The sequence below is a fragment of the Lampetra planeri genome, chromosome 5 (genome assembly GCF_965212315.1).
Source record: "Lampetra planeri chromosome 5, kcLamPlan1.2.h2, whole genome shotgun sequence".
Lineage (NCBI taxonomy): Eukaryota > Metazoa > Chordata > Hyperoartia > Petromyzontiformes > Petromyzontidae > Lampetra > Lampetra planeri.
This window is the reverse complement of record NC_136111.1, coordinates 21,972,769-21,994,626: the sequence shown is the minus strand read 5'-3', so window position 1 is coordinate 21,994,626 and position 21,858 is coordinate 21,972,769. Positions and strand designations below refer to the sequence as shown.

The 21,858-nt window shown below is 50.8% G+C and overlaps 1 protein-coding gene and 1 long non-coding RNA gene across 2 annotated transcripts in view; one reads left to right on the top strand and one right to left on the bottom strand.

The window, feature by feature from the left end:
- MEGF8 (multiple EGF like domains 8) overlaps nucleotides 1-21,858 on the bottom strand; it is a 64,124-nt gene that overhangs the window by 18,607 nt on the left and 23,659 nt on the right. Inside the window, exons 12-33 of the mRNA XM_078595019.1 lie at nucleotides 20,664-20,783; nucleotides 20,302-20,482; nucleotides 19,521-19,675; nucleotides 17,993-18,202; nucleotides 17,444-17,617; nucleotides 16,786-17,028; nucleotides 16,192-16,295; nucleotides 15,433-15,564; nucleotides 14,561-14,674; nucleotides 13,753-14,004; nucleotides 12,789-12,973; nucleotides 12,376-12,589; nucleotides 10,951-11,206; nucleotides 7,970-8,114; nucleotides 7,207-7,445; nucleotides 6,399-6,509; nucleotides 5,793-5,908; nucleotides 4,786-5,017; nucleotides 3,093-3,264; nucleotides 1,922-2,085; nucleotides 1,042-1,186; nucleotides 60-300 (exon numbers count right to left, since the gene is read on the bottom strand). Coding sequence (XP_078451145.1) covers nucleotides 60-300; nucleotides 1,042-1,186; nucleotides 1,922-2,085; nucleotides 3,093-3,264; nucleotides 4,786-5,017; nucleotides 5,793-5,908; nucleotides 6,399-6,509; nucleotides 7,207-7,445; nucleotides 7,970-8,114; nucleotides 10,951-11,206; nucleotides 12,376-12,589; nucleotides 12,789-12,973; nucleotides 13,753-14,004; nucleotides 14,561-14,674; nucleotides 15,433-15,564; nucleotides 16,192-16,295; nucleotides 16,786-17,028; nucleotides 17,444-17,617; nucleotides 17,993-18,202; nucleotides 19,521-19,675; nucleotides 20,302-20,482; nucleotides 20,664-20,783 — 3,905 coding nt within the window. The remainder of the gene's footprint in view (nucleotides 1-59; nucleotides 301-1,041; nucleotides 1,187-1,921; nucleotides 2,086-3,092; nucleotides 3,265-4,785; nucleotides 5,018-5,792; nucleotides 5,909-6,398; nucleotides 6,510-7,206; nucleotides 7,446-7,969; nucleotides 8,115-10,950; nucleotides 11,207-12,375; nucleotides 12,590-12,788; nucleotides 12,974-13,752; nucleotides 14,005-14,560; nucleotides 14,675-15,432; nucleotides 15,565-16,191; nucleotides 16,296-16,785; nucleotides 17,029-17,443; nucleotides 17,618-17,992; nucleotides 18,203-19,520; nucleotides 19,676-20,301; nucleotides 20,483-20,663; nucleotides 20,784-21,858) is intronic.
- On the top strand, nucleotides 40-21,354 carry LOC144719146 (uncharacterized). Its single transcript, XR_013585533.1, has 2 exons — nucleotides 40-5,760; nucleotides 20,667-21,354. It is a non-coding gene; the product is annotated as an uncharacterized LOC144719146 (long non-coding RNA).

Genomic DNA, 21,858 nt, shown 5'->3' with positions numbered 1-21,858 from the left:
GGGGGGCATGGGGGGGGGCAGGACTGGTTCCGACATCGCTCGTCACACCCCGCGGTCACCTCTCGGCTTCCTCTCGTGAGCGGCAGGAGGCGTTGCGCCCGTCGAGGCACCACGCACAGCCGGCCGCGCCGCAGGCGCCCGGGGCGGCGAGCAGCACGCAGGGGTCGCGCGGTAGAGAGAGGGCTCCCATCTGACCCCGGGCCACGCCGTCCACGCCCCCGACCACGAGCACGCGACCCCCGACCTCCACGGCCGCCGAGGCTGTCATCCTCTCCATCGGCTCACCTGCCATCCTCCCATCTTTACGTAAGAATATGGAAAAAAAATACATTTAACTTGCCTGGCGAGTAAAGAATTAGGCACACATCTCTACAATTTCTACTTTTCTCAGAGATCAATGTGAAAAAAGAAATTGTATAAAAAAATATAATTTGAAATGTAATTATTTTTCACCATCTTCAGTTTATTTACAATTCTCTATTTTCAACCAAGGAAAAAGCAACGCATAAAAATTGATGATGCCTACTGGATTTCAACTGGGAGTAACCTGCATCAAAGATAAAAAGCCATCATATTTTATTGATAGCAAAGGATGCATATGGGAATTCACTTCAAACAGATATGTGCATTTCATTCCAGCTAACACCATTTCTTTTGATATTCATTCCATCATCACTTAGACGTTTAACTAAGATTAAAACAACCACTGATATTAAATAAAACACATGACACGTCTTAATCCAGGCCTATCATAATCTGCAGCGCACTACACATCTGTGTGCGATTCTAATACGAGCACAGAGCGATTCTAATACGAGCACAGAGCGGTTCTAATGAGCAGTGCGATTATAATATAATCAGAGTGCAATTCTAATACCGCACCTCCAATTAGGGAGGATTGCTACGTACGGTGTGAAAGAAGTTCATGAATCAACAGCGATGTCTACACTAATAAATGGCCCAGTGACATGAGCAGCTTTGACGACCACACCGTCTACAGCGGACAAACTCAGGGGCCGCTCTGGCTGTGCGTGTCATCACCGATGTCCTCTGCGTTGATCCACGTATTGCAGTCGATGCGATAGAGAAGCAGGGCGCGAGAGAAGTTCTGGGCATCAGTGCGTCCCCCCAACACCACCATGGCATCACCCAGGAGGGCGGCAGCGTGGAAATACCGCGGAGCAGGCTGCGGAGGACACAGAGATGATCGCCGCTTTCGAAAAACGCCATCGGGATGAGCGAACGGAGCGCAACTCGGCACAGTCGCGGCTCGAATCACAACGGCAAAATAAATTGGCACCTGCCGGGGGGGGTGCCCGCATGGCTTCCCGGGTCGGAGCGACCGAGCTGGCAACACTGAGATTCTGGGCTCAAAATGGGCAGTCGACCACAATGGCATTAAGCGCCGTTAGCCGACGGCCTCTGTCCAGCCATACATTTCCTGCATTAAAGTGGAGTTCGTATTACAAATGAGATTTTTCACTTTATTTGGCCAAAATTGCAGCTCTCATGAAAACATTACTAATATCAAGTTTCAGTTTGAATGCCGTGCGCTATGTAGTTGGGCAATGCGTGAGAAAGTGCAGCGGCCCCCTTGAGTGGATCACAGTTGTCAGAGGTCGTCTGGCTTTCCCGGAGGCCAATCTCCAACACCGGGCAGAGCGCCACTCTGTGCGTACCGGGGATCACTTGAAAAGGGATCTCCTAAAGTAGTGAGGCAAATTTCGCTTTCCGCCGACCGTTTTTCTAAATACAACGCGGTTGCACCTCTCTGTGAGCTTTCGGAATCGACGTTTGCCTCGCCTCGTGGCGCAAAGCCGAGAGCGCATCTGGTGTAAAAATTGTAAGAAAGGTAAAGACGTCGCCGCGTGTGCGACCGCGGGGACAGCTGTTTGGTGTCGAGGTGGCGGCGGGCCCCCACCTTGGCGTTCCTCGCTGGGCTGACGAGGCTCCAGTTGGAGGAGGGGTAGTGGAAGGCGTGCAGCTCGTCGGAGACGCCCACGGAGTTGAGGGCGTAGCGGTAACCGCCGAACACAAACAGGGCCTGGGTGGCGTTGTGGTACACGCTGGTGTGCCCATATAGTCCTGGCGGCAGGAAAGGGGGGGGGGCGGCAACGATTCAGTGGTGACGCTACGCAAATGCGTTGCTTGATTTGGCATTTCGTTCACTAGTATTTGCACGTGTCATTCAAGTACTTATTGGGCAATTGAGAATGCAAATGACTTAATAAAGAAAATGACTACTACTACTATTACCAATGATTACACTCACTTTGGTTTTTTCGGTAAAGTCACGTAGGTAAAAAATTAAATTAATAAAAGTAAAATAAAATAAAAATCACGACGTTTCGGAGGCAACACAAGCTTCCGTCTTCAGGTGGAACCGTCACAGCCACGACAGCTGTATCAAGTAAATGAGAGATTACAAGAGCTACCACTCCGTATATATAATGGTTGAAGAGGGGAAGGGCCAAGTACGGCACACTTTTTATTAATATGGTAAGGTGAGGCTTAAGACTAAGAATAGACTGCATAACAAAAGACTGAGCCTTTTTTATTAATTTTAATTTTTTACCTACGTGACTTTACCGAAAAAACCTAAGAATATGAATCCTTGCAGTCACGAAAGCTTCAAATCTAGAATTACACTCACTATTCCACTGGATTACTACTGGTCGAGCTATAACAACATGGAATGTCATTACGAGAATGCAAGGGGCGATGCTGTCACCAGCACTATGTGAGGCCCACAGTCAGGGCCGGCCACAGAGAGAACACCTTGGGCTGAATCGCGACGCAAAACCAAACGGCGCCTGCCTGCCAGGAGGTGCCTGGGTGGCTCAAGGGTCAGAGGCCGCAACACTGAGCTCTTGGGCTCAACGTGGAATGTCCAACAGCGGCTCAAAGACCAGCAATGTAAATGAGCTACACCGATAATATACATTTGCTGTGAAGTGGGTAAACCTTAACACCGCACTATTATCACGAATGAGCATAAGGGCAGGGTTGGCTGCGGCCCAAGGCGTGGATTTATGTCGCGCCTGGGGCACAAGGCCGCTCGCAGTCGCTGCGTGAGCTTGTTTGGAAAATACCGGTTGGGGGGGAGCCCCCCGTGGCGAGGGGCAGCCACGCCGCCCGTGCCGCGCTGTACTCGTACACGCGGCTGTTGAAGCCGTTCTCCTGCGAGTATCCCCCGACCAGCAGCAGAGAGTCGCCCTCTCGTTCCGACAGCGTGTGGCCAGCCACCGGGGGCAGCGTCCCCGACTGGTGGTGCACACGTGTCACACACACAGGAACGCACGCGCACGCATGCACAAGGACACGCCACGCATGGACACACACACAAATAGATGCACGCATGCACAGACACAAGCACAGGGACATGCACGCGCAGACACACACACGCAGATACACGCATCCATACACGGACACAAGCACAAGGGCATGGATGCATGGACACACGCACGCAATGCACAGCATTATGAAGCACAAAACTCAATAACCGCCATTAACGACGGCGCAACATTGAGCTGCAGAGATCTCATTGGGAGCTGCCCTGAGTAGAGGTCTAACTAATTCATTGTGTTACCTCTTAGCGCAAGGAGGGTTTAGCTGGGCTGACAGTGCACCACCGTAAGTGAGGTAAGGGCTCGGAGTTGTCAACGCTTGCCAATAAAATACAGTGCTTAGCTGTGGGGGTACAATCTCCTCGCTCCCATTACATGGCTTTGAAGCTTTTTTTTATTCCTCAAATTTTAGACTTCGTTAAAAAAACGTTTTAATCCCTGAGGGAACACAAACTCGGAAGATTTATTTATTTACGCGTGTGAGAAGGAATTTTTTTTGTTAGTTTTGCTTAAAAAAAAAGCAAGCCGTGTGCATGAGTCACTACAAACGCAACGATGGCTAGCGGCGGCGGGGGAGTGCGCCATGTGCGCTCGGTGAGACGGAGCCTTTGAACACTGTCGCTCGCGAGTGAGCGGGAGAGTCCCTCGGCTGGAGACGCAGCGGCTGTGCCTACAGCCGCTCCCCCGGCCTCCCCCCCCCTGAGAGAGACAGATACCTCAAGCAGTGATTTCCTCCGGAACATGGGCAAAGGTGCTTCAGTTACTGTTCCGCCGAAGAAACGCACTCTCTTTCTCTCTCTCAATCACCGCGTTAAATATCCAATTTCGTTTGTGTCATTTCTATGACGCTTATCAATGGTTATTTCGTGGCCGCCGTGGGTAATTTAAATGAGCCATTGCAACACCGTTGCCAATGACGGCGGCTGGAGCCCAGGAGCCACCTTGCACTTCCACGCTCGCTGCGATCGATCCTTTACAGAACCACTGCAGCAGGGGTATATTAAAACGTGGGGTTTGGAATACAATAATCATGAAAAAGAATTGTTTGCTGAGGGCATCTATGCCAATCACTGGAAAGGCCACCGAAGGATTTAAATTTCGGTCTGGTCCTATTTATTACGCGTTGAGCATGAAAACCGGTTTGAAATAAACTGCGAGTGCAGCCGAGGCAGCTTTGTTTTTAAGATAACATCTTTTACTTCTCCTACGGACACCACAACATTCCTATCATTCTCTCTGGCCAGAGAATTGCTGAACGTTGCAGCTCGACCAGCCAAATTAATACTGCGATATCCACTTCCGTGGGCTGTTTTCTCAACACGAAAGGGTCGCGCTGGCTCTTGGAGATATCCAAATGGATACTTCGCTGGCAGTACACTCGGTATGAAACCGTCGAAAGATGATGATAAAAAAATCAAAAACAAAGACTGTCCTCCACCTCAATTCTTTGCCAGGTGAGAGCGGACGCGTTGAATGCCCAGGTATCGTTGGCGACGCCAGCTGAAGTGATCCCACCGACCACGATCATGAGGCCTCTGGCGCCAAACCAAGCGGCCGCGTGGAAGTACCGGCCGCTGGGACTCGAGGCGGCGCTGCCGCCGGCCGGTGCCACCGTCAACGATGGCTGCACTTCCTTCCACGATCCAGCCGCGAGCTCCGAAGCGTTGTACCTGATCGCGCGTACCACGGCAAATGTAGCACATAAAGTGTAACCGTGTCGATTTGTCAACCATCGTCGGACACCGTTGAATACGAATTCTCTCTCAGGCGTTTTTCAACACGGCTGGCCACTTATTTGCAAACAATCGCCCTGAAAGTTTCTTAGGAAGGATATTTTTCCCTTCTAACTGTCCGGAGGAAACACACACCAGAGGGCATGCACCTCAGAGCTTAGGAGAGATTAAATCAGCTGTTGTGCAGGAGTGAGATGGATTGTTAGATCGCGAAATAGAGAGAGATGGCGACGGCTTGGGAAGGCCTTCACCTGGTAGATCACAGCTTACTATGCTGGCAATGTACGGTAAGTGAAGCAAAAGGGAATACACATTTCACATTAAAGCAAATGACATGTCCCATCACAGATGTCCGCAGGAAAAATCAGCATCGTGTTAATCACCGATCTCTTTTTCTAGTGTGACTTTCGACAAAACGAAAGAGCAATATGTTGGGAGACTGTCACGGCACGTCTTAGAGGTCACGTGTCTACCGTGCAGCAGCTGTGGGATTTGGCAGGGGGTGCAAAGCGCTGGCGGGGAGTGGTGGCATCAACAACCGGGGCCACGGCGAGACACCTTGACCCTAACTTTGAATCCACAGTGAATGCATCTCAAGGCATCGATCGCACAACTAAAGCGAGGGACAAGCAGCCTACGTACTCATGTAAAGCCGACGAAAAATGAACGTGAAGTGAAAGGTAAAATATGACAACGGTTTGAACCGTCTCACCTGTACAGGTCTCCGATTATCCCGAGCGACGGGGAGTAGCCTCCAAACAGCCACAACGTCTCGCTGGGCCCGGCCACGAGCGAGTGGCCAAAGCGTTTAACCACGTGTCCGTTTATCTGCGATGGCAACCAGAGGTAAAAGCGGTCAGGAGACAGGCCACGTTCATTTAAAAAGAGCATATTTTTTATTTAATTAAAAATGTTATCGCTAGCCGTTAATACGCTACTGCGCTCTCATTTCCAAAGCAGCAGACACCAGAAGGATTATATATATACATACTTTAAGAATCAAATGTGTCACAAATTAATGTCAGGCCTACGTCGTAATTCCATGTCAGTTCGCTAATCTATGTCACCCAGCGCATAAATACGGACTACTCAGTTGAAATGTGAATTCATTAAAAGAGTCTTTTGGTATGTTTTGTAATTTCTTTAATAAGAAAAGCAAAGCTGGCCAGGATATATTTGCGTGCCTACATAGGCGCTTCCTGTGTCTTGATACATCCATGTGCAATGAGCGGTAAGGTCTGCGTGTACAATTTATGAAGTTTAAACCTCCCGGGGGCAAGGAACTGTGCACGCTAAAGTAGTTTGAACCCTGTCTGACCCCTTCAATGAACGAGTCCATGAGTAGCTCCCACAGTCCCCAGTCGGGGTCCTTGGTAGAGTTGCAGTCTGGTCCAGAATAGGTGGCGCTGCAAACACATGTCCTGCTGACCTGCAAGATGGCAGTGGACACAGAGGCATGGGTTAATGGAACAGGAGTGCCTCTCAATAATTAATCGCCTGCTTCACAGTGCGTGAAGAGAGCCTCTTCAGCTACAGCATTATCATCATCATTGTCATAGTAGTAATCATAAAATTTATAGCAAAGTCAATTCTGCATACAAATTAACATTTTAATAAGAATGTGAGAACTCATTAAGGGAGAACGTAGCTATTGTAAAATAGGACGTGCAGATAAAAAAACATTGTTAGCTTTGTAACAAATGTAACGGCGGTCCCCCTGCTAAACCAGCTGCACCAAGCTTCAGTCACCCAGCCTTGAAAATCACACGCAAGTAACAGAATACGGAAATTACTGTTTGAAATCGAACGTTCGTAGGCGCGAATAGAAACGCCTTTGGTATGCCTATATACGCGTCGCTATTGTTGACACTGAAAGTCCTAAGATGACGAAAATAGTCCGCCCCCGCGCTTTGCTCACAATGGCTCAACGCTCCTTCACGTGATGCTCTGGGTGGAGAGATCCCCAAATGTGTTCCCTGCGTACACGGGAAAAGCATGTGGGGGGGGGTCTCTCCACCTGGCGCTCCGCTCCCGTCTCACGTGATGAGCCAATCGTGCTGCTCGCCCACTCGCGCAAAAAATAGCTCGCCCACTCGCGCGAAAAATAGCTCGCCCGCACGCCTTACCGGGTTGCACCAGCCGTGGCCGAGCTCCTGGCCGCACGAGCCGGGGCAGCTCTGGGCGCTGCAGTCGGGGCCCTCGTACCCGGCCGGGCACACGCAGCGTCCCTCCTGGCACACCCTCCCTGCCGCACACTGGCCGCCCCCCTCGCCGTCGCACGCAGCCACGGTGAACGTGGCGTTGAAGCCCATCGTGCCGCCGGATGGGCCCGAGAAGTTTCCCTGCACGTACACCGTCAGGATGCCTGCTCCCACGAAGGGACACGTTAACGATGCGGCGAGCGATTGTGGATTCATATCGGTGATGTCTAAACACGATGCTGTAAGCCGTGCAGAAAGAGCGGGCGTGTTTAATTTTATATGGAGAGGTAGTCAATCGTAGGTCTCATTCTGAGTCTATGGGTCTTCTGGATTAGATGAATCCATACGAATGTGGGAATAAATTTAATCATGAAGAGGAGGGCCAATAACGTGCCTCGCAGGTGTATTTTTGTTTCTTATTTTACTTCTTACATCAAGTCACTAAGTCACTGTGAATAGACAATACTGACCAATACACACTACGCATGTTTTCTCAATCATCGCATTTGACACCACCAGGGAATGTCAACGTATAAATTTGAAAATCCATAAACCGCTCGCAGTCGTACACCAAACGAGAAACACGACAATGATGAATTCACTTAAAGATAAAACTTCCATTGTGAGAATTGTCTGGGGGGTCAGGTGTTTAATTGTGAGCCCCCGTGCATCTGTCGCGCCATCCAACCTGAAAGCGCCTCCACGGAGAGCGCCTGCCCACTTCCCCCTCCACAGAAGGCGGCGATCAGGCTGGGGTCGGCCCACACGGCCTGCTGCGTCGCGCCACTGCTCAGGAAATTGGGGACGCCGTCATAAACGTAGACATAGTCCCTCTGCAGAGACAAGGCGGGAGGGGGAATGGCAGGGCGGAGGGGGGCCAGGGCAATGACAAATGTTGACAAATGTTACAGTCGGAACCGGTGAAAATCCACAAAGCCACGAACAGCCAGGGGTTAATTTCTCAACGAATATTTTCGAGGTCGCTGATAGACTGGAGTTGACACGTGGCTATTAGCCACAATGGATGTGATGTTCTGGCCGAGGACGTTTTCAGGGTCACTGACCCATACATTCCCGGCTGAAATTAAGCCCTGGTAACAAAATCCAACAAACATTAAACATTGCCCAAGAGGCTGATGGATTGTTGTTGTTGTTGTGAGGACACACTGAAGTGAACATTTTATTTTATTTATGTACCCATGATCCTCAATGATAATACATACGTTTTAAAAGAGGTTTTTTACGCTTGAGGGCCCCATTGTTTCAAGGGAGAGTCTTTGCCGATGACATCTTGCAACCAAGAAGTATTTGTTTAACAAGCCTGACTTCCAATGAGAATTATAAAGTCGAAATAAATTTGAGAATTTGTTTCCTTAAACGAATGCTCCTGCATTACGTTGGCCTGGACATCTAAGCAGCTGATTGAATACAAAACATTTCATTTGTTTATGCAGAGAAACGGTCAAGTCTATCACTCCGATAATTAATTATATAATCGCGTAATCCTCTGAAATTAATGAGCCTGAAAATGCTTTGCGAGCTCTGTCTGCCCCGTTTTTAAATCAGTGCTTTCCTTCTCACAGATGGTTCTCTCACGGCACCGTCTTCAGCTGACCGTCCAAAGTAACAAACAAAATGTACTTGAAATGTTACCAGTTCAGCATGGCATTTAAATGCGAAACTAAAGTAATGTCACGAAATGTATGGTTTTAGATTAACTTAATTATATTTTTTATTGCATGGTCTATTTATAATTTATGTACAGGAACCATTGTTTAAGAAAAGGCATATTTGAAGAAATAAAGTTGGATTGATTGATTGCTTCAGTAAATCCAGACCCACCCCATTTACTGATCACCAGGGCTGTAACAATGCATCGATTCATCGACCAAACAGGACCCTGCGGGGTGGGCTGGTAGGAACGAACAATTGAATGGCTATAATAAAATGAAATGGCAAAAAATGGCCGCCAATAAGTGGATGCCCCGTGGCCCCGCCCTCCACCAGCGTAACCCCGCCCCGGCCACCCGTGGCCCCGCCCCATCTCGGTGTGCCCGGTCCCAGCTCGTTGCCCCACCCCTTACCGCCGTAACCCCGCCCCAACCGCGCGTAGCCCCGCCCTCCACCTCGTGCCCACGCCCCCTGCCGCCGTTGCCCCGCCCAGCCCCGCCCCCTGCCGCTGTAGCCCCGCCCAATACACCCCAGGCCTGGCTCTAGGCTGGAAAGCCGCCGACGAGGAGGGGGTAGGGAGTTGTTTTTAATGTAAAAGCTTTAAATGTAAATGTTTCTATTTAAAAGCATCAGGGAATGTAACATTGTTAAACATTAACTCCCTTGCACACACGCGGGGGAACGATACGAAGGGAGAGTTTGAGGCGTTGTTCGAGGCTTGAGGCCTAGCTGTAGGCTTTAGGCCGCCGTGAGATAATTTTTAATTTAAATGTTTTTATTATTTATGTAAAAGCTTTAAATTTAAATGTTTCTATTTAAAAGCATCAAGGAATGTAACATCGTTAAACATTAACTCCCTTGCACACACGCGGGGGTACGATACGAAGGGAGACTTTGAGGCCTAGTTCTAGGCTTTAGGCCTAGCTGTAGGCTTTCGGGCGCTATGAGTTTTTTTATTTAATTTCAAAGTTTTAATTAAAAGCTATCTCAGGGAATTATAAGGGAATGTTACACGTGTTTAGCCAGGAAAGCCTCATTAATTTAAATGTTTTAATTAAAAGCTATCTGAGGGAATTATAAGGGAATGTTACACTTGTTTAGCCAGGAAAGCCTCACAGAGTCTAAAGGTTTTTGTAGGGTCATGCCAAGTGTTTGCAGTAGGGGGCGATGTTGCTACACGGATGGACGGACGGACGGACAAACGGACAAACGGACGGACGATATAATCTATTGTAGGCTGGTCCACTTCGTTCCTACCAGTATAACTATTGTTCTAAGCTCACAGTACGCACATCAAATCACGTGTGCCATGGGGGTCCTGTGATCCCTGCAGCCACTAGAGGCAGCTAAATAATCAAGTAATAGAATCGTGACAATTCATAAGCGAGGTGAATCATTATACAAATATCCCACTTGTAGCCTTTAACAGACTGTGAGGGTTGTTAACGATGAGCACCTTTGAAGGCTTGGCAGGCACACGAGGGGGTGGGAGGCCAGCACCACATTGGGCCGTCTGTCTTCCCGAGTGGCGATGTTTTACATAGTGTACTGGGTACTCGTTTAAGGCTGAGGTGACCTAGGGGAGGCCCAGGATCGGTTGAAATATTTTCCACTGCTCTTGGTCATGAGAGGGGTTTGCAGAACACTCATCCAGCGGTCAGCAAACAAAATAAGAGCCATTTATTTCGAATTCGGTAAAAAAAAACTTACTAAATAATAATACATAACGTCACGGAGCAGTCCTTAAAGAGTGGCACACGACTCCAGAGCCGGAGGTTGCCAACCCCTGCACTAATCACACGTGAAACGGTTAACCTACTGCCTACAGCGCTCGGACATTGCGTTAGCGTTCTGGGTGGGGCTGTAACACGGGACTCCTTGAAGAGGACGCAGGTAGGACGCGATGGGGTGGGGGGAGGCAGAAAGGAGCTGGGTGGGGGGGACTGGGCGGGTGGTGCGGAGGGCCGCGAGGACTGGAGTTGCCATGGGTCACCTCACCCCACACTGCAGGCTCATGTTGGGCTCCGGGCGGAAGACGATGGGCGGCGGCAGTCGGGGCTGGATGGAGCGACTGGCGGGGTGCAGCGAGGGCGAGCTCACCGCCGCTGTCGACGCTGCGTGCAGTACCCACACGCAGTAGACGCGGCCGCCGGGCGCCACACCGGCGCCCCACGCGGAGCCCAGTGCCGACGAGCCGCCCACATTATAGAGGAAGGAGCGACCGTCGCACACCAGGTAGCACCTCCCACTGGCCCTGCGCGGCGGCAGGGCGGCACGGCGCGCATGACGGTGGCGCGTTGGTTGCAGAGCAATCGAAAAAATATCTTTGTCCCAAGCGTGGTTTTATTTTGGTTGGGCTGCGTGTTGAGAATTTATTCTCGGGCTTAGGCCACGCGCTACCGCGGCCAATTTCAGGAGTTGAGTCAACTACAACCAGGAATACCACGATTGGATTTTGCAAGCCGTTGCGAAAAACCAACATGCCATGTATTTTTATGCTGGGAATTTCACGCAACGTGGCTTTGCCACCGGTTAGTAAAAAAGAATATATGTAACGCAAACATATGATTTGCATATAATCTACATCCATAGTAAATTGGTAGATATTTGCTCTCATAGACTATGAGAGTAAGAATCGATATTGAGCAATCAATCATCGCAAACCTGGTTGCTACTCATGGCCAACAATAAATTCTCCAATCACATTCTTTGTTTGGTGTGAGCTTCACATCTACCAAGGGCGCCAAATGACACTTGTGGTACTGACGTGTGGGACAAATTGGATCCACCAAGATAATTACAAATACGCCCCTGGTATCTCTGTACCTCTGATTAGCACGGTTGGTTATGTATGATGTGAAAGAAGCTCAACATACATACATTCGACTGCTAGAGCACGTGCTATTAGCAAGAACCGATTAGGCCCAGTGCAGGATCGAAGTCAACGCAGCAGCACTCCAAGAAATTACTTTAGGCTAAGCAAACCACAGCCAGGCACAGACACCAGCTGAAATTGATGCGTGTGGCCGAGAATGTAACCCAGATTGACAGGATTGTAGAGCGGTACAAGACGCAAAAAACACATGCACAATGCATGGATTTAGAATGCGTGTGGCCACAAGAGAGTGCTGTGGTGCTATACCCCTTATCGGTATAATGCAACGCCACCTTGGTCAAATTTCACCCATCGTTTGCCATGTTCTATCCACTGCTGCATGAAGGCCTTTCCCAAGTGGTCGCACAGTACACACCACCCCGTGACAGTGCGAGCTCATCTCATTTCCTCCCTTTTCCAAGCGAGGTCATCCTCTTGGGCGTGATCCCATTGCCAGTCTCACCCAATTGCAGGGCCATCCCCCTCCCCCCGACCCACCCCCACACCAAGTTCTAGCAAAAGGCGGCACACAGCCCCGCGGCGCTGACCTCGGATCGCCGTAGAAGCCCGGGCGGCACCGGTCGCAGTGCTCCCCCTCTGTGTCGCCCGCGCAGTAGCAGGCGCCCGAGGTCACGTCGCATTCGCCGCGCGCGGAGTCCCCGTGCCCATTGCATTGGCATGGGTGGCACCCCGTCGCCCTCTGCACGGCGCTCCCATAGCTGCCCGTGCGGCACAGTTGGCAGCGGTCGCCCGTCGTCCACTCTGCATGCGTCGCACGCCGTGGTCGCGCGCTTTCGGTTAAAGTGACCGCGCGAGCAAAAAAATTTAAGTACAGCAACGGAGCGAAGAGAAATCGGAGCAAAAACAACCCACGGTATGCCACTAATGGAATATCGGCGTGAGAGAAGGGCCGTTCTGCTGCAACGAATATCGGCTCGGGACGAATTGTCACGGCGCCTACCCTGGCACTCGTCGCAGCGGCCGACGCCCGCGGAGCAGGCGCTGTGGAGGTTGCAGCCGCAGTTGACGTCGCACTCCTCGCCGGACGCGTTGGTCTGCAGGGACGTGGACGTCCAGCCCAGGTCGCACTGGCACACGAAGTCTGGGGGCCCGCTGCACTTCCCGTGCTGGCAGTGGTTGTAGCACCTACAAATAACAATGACGATCATAATAAGAATGTATGACGAAGGAACACAGAGGCTCAGCACACAGGGAAGGGCTCTTCTTTATTGACACGTCCAGCTTCCAGTCTCGGCCGCCATCTTATCCTGCTTCCACCTCCAACCTTCCATCGCCCCTCCTCTCAAATAATCCATGCTATGCCTCCTATCCTCTCTCTGACACGTTCCCACCCCCTGTCCATGAATGAGACAGCTCTGCTATTTTATGCTATTTTAACATGGGTGCTAATAACACCCTTAAAATAACAAGAGCAGCTTTAGCTACGAATAGCGATGAGACATTATTCTTCCCTGCACAAGCGGTTCGTTCCATCACCCATGGGAGGTTATAACTTGAAAACGCTCACACTCTGCGCTACATCACAGACAATTTAAGCTCAGTCGATGCAAATTATAATCAAGCAAGGTCCCTAGGTTATTAAACAATAGCTTATTTGGCGATGTTGCTGCATTGGCAGTGGTGCACAAGCACAAACAACAAAGATCCCCCATATAGCCTTAACAGACTGTTGGGGAAAGCGCTGATAGCGAGCACCTCTAAAGGCCGGCACCATACACAAGGGGGTAGGTGGACAGTACCACGCCCGGCCACCTTTTTCTCCGTAGTGGACATGTTTACACACTGCATCAGGTGCTAATTTGAGAGTGAGTCGACCAGGGGAAGCACAGGACCAGTTCAAATAATTGTCACTGGTGGTGGCCGTGAGTGGGAGTCGGGTCGCCGGGTTCGCAGCGCGTACGTACGTCTTGTTGCAGTGCACGACGCCGTCGCCCTGGAAGCCGCGCTGGCACTGGCAGGTGAATGAGTCGGGGGTGTTGACGCACGAGGCATTGGCGTGGCAGTTGTCCAGGCGCAGGGCACACTCCTCCACATCGGGGCAGGCGCCGTAAGACCAGGCCACCTCTTGGTCCGTGCCAACGTCCGCGTGCGCCGCTCGCACCTCCAACGAGCAGTTACCTCCGAAGGACGGGCCCTCGAAGTCTCCCAGGAGGCACCTGCGGGCACAGCCCCCACGCATTGTTCTCACGACTGACCTGCTTCGGAACGCTTTCGCAGCAGCTGCAGCCGTTGTTGGAATTAATATTTTGACAAAAGGTTCCAGTTGTCTTCATCATCATTGCCGCCACCGGCCATGATTGATCCTTTGCTGTGGATTAAGGCCTCTCCAAGCCGTCGTGCCAGCTCTTCTGCGATGTGGCATTCCCCCCAACGGTGGCTCTACGCACAGCCTGATTTTGTCGCTCCTTATCCTTGGTGGACTTCCTCTCGCGTGAATTCTCTGCCCTGGATGCCATTCCGACGTTAGTCTTGACCACTCCTATCACCCCTACTTGCAAACGAATCTAATTATGAATTACAATATTGATCGTAAAATCCTACTCGTGAAACTAAACGTTCCTAACCTCCGTAACGCTCTCCGATCCGCGTGTTCCTCTTTACATCTCCGAGTGCAACTCGTCGCCCTGTGGAGATTACCGAGCGCTTGCCATCGCGCCGTTCGTTCGCGGCGCCTTCCAGCAGACGGGACCGCGTCACCGAGGCGGCGCTTACCGGCCCTTGGTGGGGTTGGCCACGCTCCAGCACCAGCCGCACTGGAAGCTCTGCAGGCAGTCGCTGCACTTGTCGAAGCTCGAGCAGTTGGGGCACAGGCGTAATGACGTGACACTGCAAAGAATGAAAATCAGGCCGATTTATACTGGAGGGATCCGATGAGCTATGAAGCTCTTTTTTCACAGACGTCAAGTAGGGACAGATCAGAAACGTTAAAACAAATAATACAAAAACACAATAGGAATGCAAATAGGGGGACAACACGAAAAGCGTTTACCGTGTAAAAATGCCACTGAGCCACTGGGAGGGCACGGCTTTACTTCTCGTGGTCTCGAACCTTAACTAACTGGAACTAAAATGAGTGCTCGGTGTGGTGGGTTTACATTAAATCTGTAAAGTGTACAAAAAATATCTGGTTGCACTCATACAGCGAAATTGATTTGTACAACGCTACAAATTGACCTTCTAAGATTTGAATTAAAAGTTCAACTGTTGGTGTGACCACGACACGTTCAGCGTTCAGGCGAGGGTTCGTGGTGAGGATTCGATTGTTATTAGTTACGATTCATGGTAATGGTGGTTTAATGCGTCTCGTCTATCCCCTCTCGTTTGCATTTTTTCTCACTTTCCTGTCAATGTTATCTGCCCGATTACGTGGCACATTCAGTTTTGCAGACCATTCGTGAGCAACTTGCATAGACGTAGAACAGTGCATTATGGACACACGGAATTCCACGTGCATTTATATCATGATCGTAAACATCTCTTTCAATCGATTCAAATCGAACGAATGTGCGCTTGGGTGACGCTGAGAGCTGGGGCCGGGGTTGAACCCGGTTGCACTTGAGAGGTAGCCACAGCGGTGCCCCCACCTGTCCAGCCAGTTGCGGCACTGCCCGTTGGGGTACTTGGCGAGGTAGATGGAAAAGGGGAAGCATTCGGAGGTGGAGGCGCACCAGGCGCACTCGCTGTATTCGGAGAGGCACTCCGAGCACGAGCGCATTCTGCAAGGCACGAGACAGAGACGCCGCATCACAACGTGCCGTTCACGCGCGCTCAGGAACCACAGTGTGCTTGAGCCACATGGTTATTTTATTGTTTTTCTGCCATTTTTATAAAAATTGTTCAGTCAGTGTACATGAGATGAAGAATATGCTCGGGACACTTGTATAGCGGTGCGTGAGGAATCGGTGGTTCTGCCCTGGCTGCCCCTGAGGCTTGTTGTTGTAAGTCGTTGTTGTTTGTCCTGGGCCCGTCCTAGGCTGTGCTGAGTCTTGCTTTCTCACCTCCCTCCTGTAATATCCTGCCCTGACACCAACGTATTCCCATTCTGCCCAATCCTTCCTTGTGTGGTGGATAACATAGGCTGCCTTGGAAGCAAGTCAGTGAACCCATGGCACCCGCGTCTGTCCCATGACTTCCTGCCAGCGAGCCTTCGACATTTCAAGTGGCCTCAAAGTGCACGTAGCCCAGCACAAGCGCCGTGGTCATGTCACCGACATTTAGTGGTGAATGGCGGCTGTTGTTGTTGATGTGTTCTCATGAGCATTCCTGGACTTGTGTTCATTGAACTGCGCTCTTGAGTGTACAACTTATGTGTACGTGTGCTTGTTCTGTTTTCAAAGACTTACTCATAGCAGGGTTTGAGGCAGCTCTTGGGGTCTTGTATTGCACCTTGAATCCTCCCCCTCCGTATGCACACCAGGTCCTTGCTCAGCCACTCACAAAGGCCATCCTGGGCAGAGAAAGTACATTCTCATTAAATAACTTTTTCTTTCCCTTGAATTTAGAGTTATTTCTGTAAAGACATTAACAATTTAAAATAATTTTTTAGTCACCAGGTTCATAACACAGTGTGCTAACCGTTGCACCACCATGGCTCTGACAAAGACAAAGGTGCCCCTATAGCCTTAACAGGCTGTTGGGGCAAGTGCTGTTAGCGGGCACCTATGAAGGCCAGCTCGGCGCATGAGGGATCAGGTGGCAAACACTACGCCCGGCTGCCTTGGTCTCTCCAGTGGCGATGTTTACACATTGCACAGGTACTCATTTGAGGCCGAGTCGACCGGTTCAGATAATCATCACTAGCGTTGGTCACTGTGAGTGGAAATCGAACTCCGGTCGACGGTTTCGTAGCACAGCGCGCTAACCGCTACACTCCCGCTCCCCACACACACGGATACACACGGAGACACACACGGTGACACGTGCATGTGCAGACGCACCTGTGTGCAGGAGCGACAGTCCGTGCGGACATAGCACAGCGAGCATTCCTCGGGCATGAGCGTCGGAGCCACCTCCATGCCGCCCTCGGCAGCGCACGCGGCTCCCGCCGGTGCCAGCCGGTGCTGACAGGACGCCTTAACGGGGCACCAGCCGCACAGCTGATCGGAGAGGCACGCCGGGCAGTTTGAGTGCTGGTCGCAGTCGCCCGATTTGTACGGTTCCAAGTGCAGACTCTTGATTGGCTGCGGGGAGACCGACGAGGGAGAGGCACGTTCATATTCACATTGCGAGCTGCTGCTGCTGTTCACAGGGGAGCGTTAACATCACACATTGGTTTAGGGAAACATCTGATCGGGCGAGTGCCTCACAAGTGGAAGAGTGCGAGTTCAAATTCTGGGTGGGTGGAGGGGGTTAACTCAGACGATCATACCTGCGGGGTCTATACAGTTTGTAACACTTTGTGGGGATGTCAACAGTGGTTGTCCTATGGGGAGACTCACCCCTGCCATAGGGATGCGGAATTCCAGCCACTGGCTCAGAGCTGCGAACCGGGTGATGAGCACCGATGCCTCGAAGCTCATTTGAGCAGGGAGATGGCCCCTGCCCGTTTTATAGGTCGTGACAGCGGGCAGGTCAACAAGACGCGCGCTCACGCACCCGACTGTCGATGTTGTCCGTGTTCCACGTGAGCGCCATTCTGCTCTCCAGGTTGGAGGAGCTGTCCTGTTGGCCTTCCATCACGAACAGGTATCGGCTGCTCTGGGCGGAGTTTGGCAGCGTTATGTCGTCCTTCTCCAGGTTGGGCGACAGCGATATTTTCGCCTCCAACGTCTAGGCCGAGGGAACATGTTGACGAGCTCAGTGAGACGGCAGGAACGCGATTGTCTAAATTAGAGTTTGCTAACCGACAGCTCGGAGGGGGTGGTCAGACATGGCCTACAAGGGGCTCTCGGAGTGGTCCCCAGAGTGAGATATTGATTGCCGAGATGAAGACGTGGAGACAGGTGACATCGAGATAACTGAGAGATCTGCAGACAACACGTTTCAGATGAGAGGTGACGATTCAAAGACACCATGACTCCATATGACGCTGCAACCTCTGCAACGAGAGACACGTGACGTCACGTGGCACGCCATCGCATGTTCATCTTTACAATGCGGCCCGCCAGAAAATAGAGTCGAGTAACCGAGCTTGAGGATACTGACCAGGTTGGCGAGGGAACTGGAGTTTGTAGTGGAGCCCAGCAGGAACCGGGCGTTGATGTTCATCACCTCCACGGAGAGCTGGAGCAAGAATCCGAGAGTGTGGAAGAAGCCACGGTAGATGGCCGTGACGTTGGCGTTCTCTCGGCCGTCCCGGCCACGCACCAGCAGCAGCGCTGGCAGCACCGTGCTCACGTTCTGGATCACATACACCTGCGGAAAGTCGGCAGATGTCGCTCGCTCGTTCACTACCGGTCGCTCGCTCACTACCGTTTGCTCGCTCATTCACTACCGACCGCTCGCTCATTTACCACCGGTCGCTCGCTCGTTCACTCCCAGTTGCTCCCGTATGCACTCCAGTCACTCGCTCGCCGGCGGTCGTCGCCTCCATATCACTATTCTATAGCCTCAACACATAAAACTAGTTACTGTTCACGTAAACTTCATTCCTCCAGCCATGTTGAGGACTTGCGCTACCAGGCTGATTGTTTCATCTTATTCACACTGCGTCCCAACCATCACACTGCAGGACTAAATACTTCTATTTTTGCATCTCCATTTTGGAATTCTCTTTTCCCAAGTTCGTACATCCTTGCTCAATTATAAAAATAACCCTAAAACTCGATCATCCCTTGTAGCTGGCCACGTGGCATATTCCGGCTCTGGGTCTGAGCTCAATAACCATGATTTAAAATTAAAAATGCAGAGATGCTGGGAACATGCGGATGAGCAGAGATAAACGTCCAGTGTTCCAGCACATGTCCCCGGGAGATTAAAAGTGGCGATGTGAACGCGTGCGTGGGCATGTGCAAAGCTGGCGCTGATGCATTTAAATGGGTGCACTGCAAAAAATCGGTAATCAAGGGGCATGTCGAGAATCCAAAGTCGGTTGATATAATTGTTTTTCTTATGAACCATGTAGCACAGCACGGTGTACGCAGAAATACATCACCGCCGAGTTGCAAACGCTGATTTTTTTTTTTAAACCTATAACTGCAAACATGGGAAGCTTGAACCGTAACAATTTATGCCGAGGCCTCAACACATAAAACTCCACACACTTACAGCTTGAACAACAACTCTCACACACTGGCGCCTCAACCACAACTATAAACAATGGCGCCTTAACCATACCTCTCCAGAGCGGACCTGTAACCGTAACTCGAAGCGCAAAGGTACCACAGGCATAACTAGAATAATGGAGCCTTAGCCATAACTGTAAACACTGGGACTGCAGCGATAACTCTGAACGCCCTCACCATAACCGTGAATCCACGTGCCGGGGCTCCGCACGTCGCAAACAAATAAACAACCGCCGCGGTTATAACATCAAACTTCATATAGAGAAGCCTTAAACTTGGGCCACTCTCACGCCTCAAGTGCGAGAGTGAAGGTGAACGTGAGTGTCAGCGAGGCGAGCGTTAGCGAGGCGTCGTCGCCCAACGTGCCGGCCTGCACCGCACGCCACAGCGAGACGCCCCCAAAAGGAGGGGTGGTGGGCGAGGAAGGGGGGAATGGGGGGGGGGGGTACCTCGTCGGGATATTTGTCGTTCTGCGGCTGGAAATGCTTAATCCAGTGAACGCCGGGCGGGAAGTCGCGCGAGCGGCAATCCTCGAAGGCGGTGAGAAACGAGGGGTTGGTGCCCCACCAGCCGGAGACGCCGCCGCTGCTGCAGCTGCCGTTATCTACAGGTGGCAGCGGGCACAGCTTTACATGTCGCGGTATTTGAATGAATTCCGCGACGATGCAAATTGGAGTGCTACAGGTGTTATAAAAGCGAGGAGTTACAGCGTGTGACGGAAGATTTCATCCCTGCTCAAGCTGCCAAAGTAATCGCCGTGGAATTATTGCCTATTTTCAGGAAAGCTGCTTTAATTCTTCCACACAAATACATTACTCGAAGTCTAACATGTGTTAGCAAGCTAAGCCTTTGGTCCTTTTAATGTGATTCAAACAGTCCGAGCAAAAGGCTAACAGTGTTTGAATATCAATCGGGAATTATGTTAGAAATTCAAAGCAATGTTTTGCATATAAGATAAGCCAAGTTCACAAACAATTAAACAATGTTTCATCACAACTCGGTCTATGTAGTAAATGGGTCTATGTAAATCGACGGGTGTCTATGACAGTCTATGGGTTTCTAAGTGAGTCTATGGTTCTCTATGTCGCTCGTTGGTCACCAGGCTGACCCCATTAACTCACTGCACTAGAGAACCCCGGTTGATTTGCAGGCGGCGGGAATCCGGATTTATGTGAAAAAAAAACTTTAAAAGAACCAGGAGAGGCGATTTGGGGATCACATGACACGCACCTTGGCGGCGCAGGCACGCGGGGCGCTGCACGCACCAACCCAGGGGCTCCGCGAGCCGGGCCAGGGGGACGCTGCCAGGCAGACGCTTCCCGCCCGCGGCGAACGCAAGGCAGGCCTGGCAGCCCCTGAGCCAGCGGTGGATGCCGAGGCAGAGCGACACCGTGCTCTCCTCCCTGCATAGCTGCGACGGGAGACGAGGAATTTCGCAGCAAAAAAGGGGGAGGGGGGGTGTTGGAGGGCCCGGTGGTTAACACGCCAACTAATCGCCAAAACTCGTTAATTCGCACTCTCCTGCCGGCTCGTGAGTGAGAGGAGCGCTCCGTTTGGGCGGAAGGTCAACGTGACCTGTGACTTCTTCTCACCAGGAGGGCTTCTTGGTGGGACATGCAGGCCTGGTTGCTGCTCTTGGTGGAGCACCAGGCGCACTCGGGGTCCTTGGTGCATGGTTCCAGCGCGGTGTTCAACGAGCACGGGGACAGCAGCTGCGTGGGGAAGAAGATGGGTAAAGGATGCCGTTCACGGAGTTCACGTTAAAATTCACCTCAGCGAAGAAGAAGATGATGATGATATCTGCGGGGCCCATTTTGCCGGTCGCAAGATGATAAAGAAAGCAAAGATTTTATCCTTTCTGTCAATTAGACGTGTTCAGGTGTTCCAACAACAACTAGACAGCTATTACAAGGCATTGAGACTACATTAACCACTCACGCATGTGGTAGAACATGGCAACAAATGTACGTTGATAATGTATGCATGATGCTGATGATGAAGATGCTGACGATGGTGATGTTAATAATAATGCAAGCAGTGGCAGCACAAGCAGTGTGTATGCTGAGGGAAATGATAATGGTAACGATGAAAATGTTAAATACAAATGGATGCCTCGCTCTGCTGACTTTACTTTACTATGTCTACCACGTTTATTCTTTATTGTGTATGTATGTGAAACTTATTTTGCACTGTATGTAGCCAAACGTGCTAATTGTGCGTGGCATCACTTTGTTAAACGTTAATCAATTCCAAATAAACCTTTGGAGGCAAAGACCAAAATCAGCGGAGTGTAGTATTTGCACATCATTTCCATTTTTCTCTCTCCAAAAAATTATACATGCATAAAATGAAAACAGAATTTACATGAAAATTGGGTCTAAAAAATTATACAGAAAGCTAAACCGTGAAGAGAGGTATGAAAATTGGAATTTGAGAAGCGTTCCGCCATAGGACCGAAATAAAGCAAGCATGGACTTCTTAGATAGAGAGAAAACAAAAGCAGGGGCGAGTGATTGCTGTGGACTCGTCCACCTCCCATTCATAATCATGGCAACCAGGCACATGATAGATAAAACAATGCAAAGCCCCTGGCCTATCCACTGCTGGATGATGGCCCTCTCAACGCCAAGTCGGTCACAAGAGTTGTTTGTGTTTCAGCATGCTGGTCAGTACAAACTGGTTAAAAGTGGGGGAGCCCAAGACCGGTTCCGATATGACTCGCTGCTTTATCTTAGCTACGGCCGGGAATCAATCTCAGGTCCGGCACGCAGTGCGCTAACCACAACG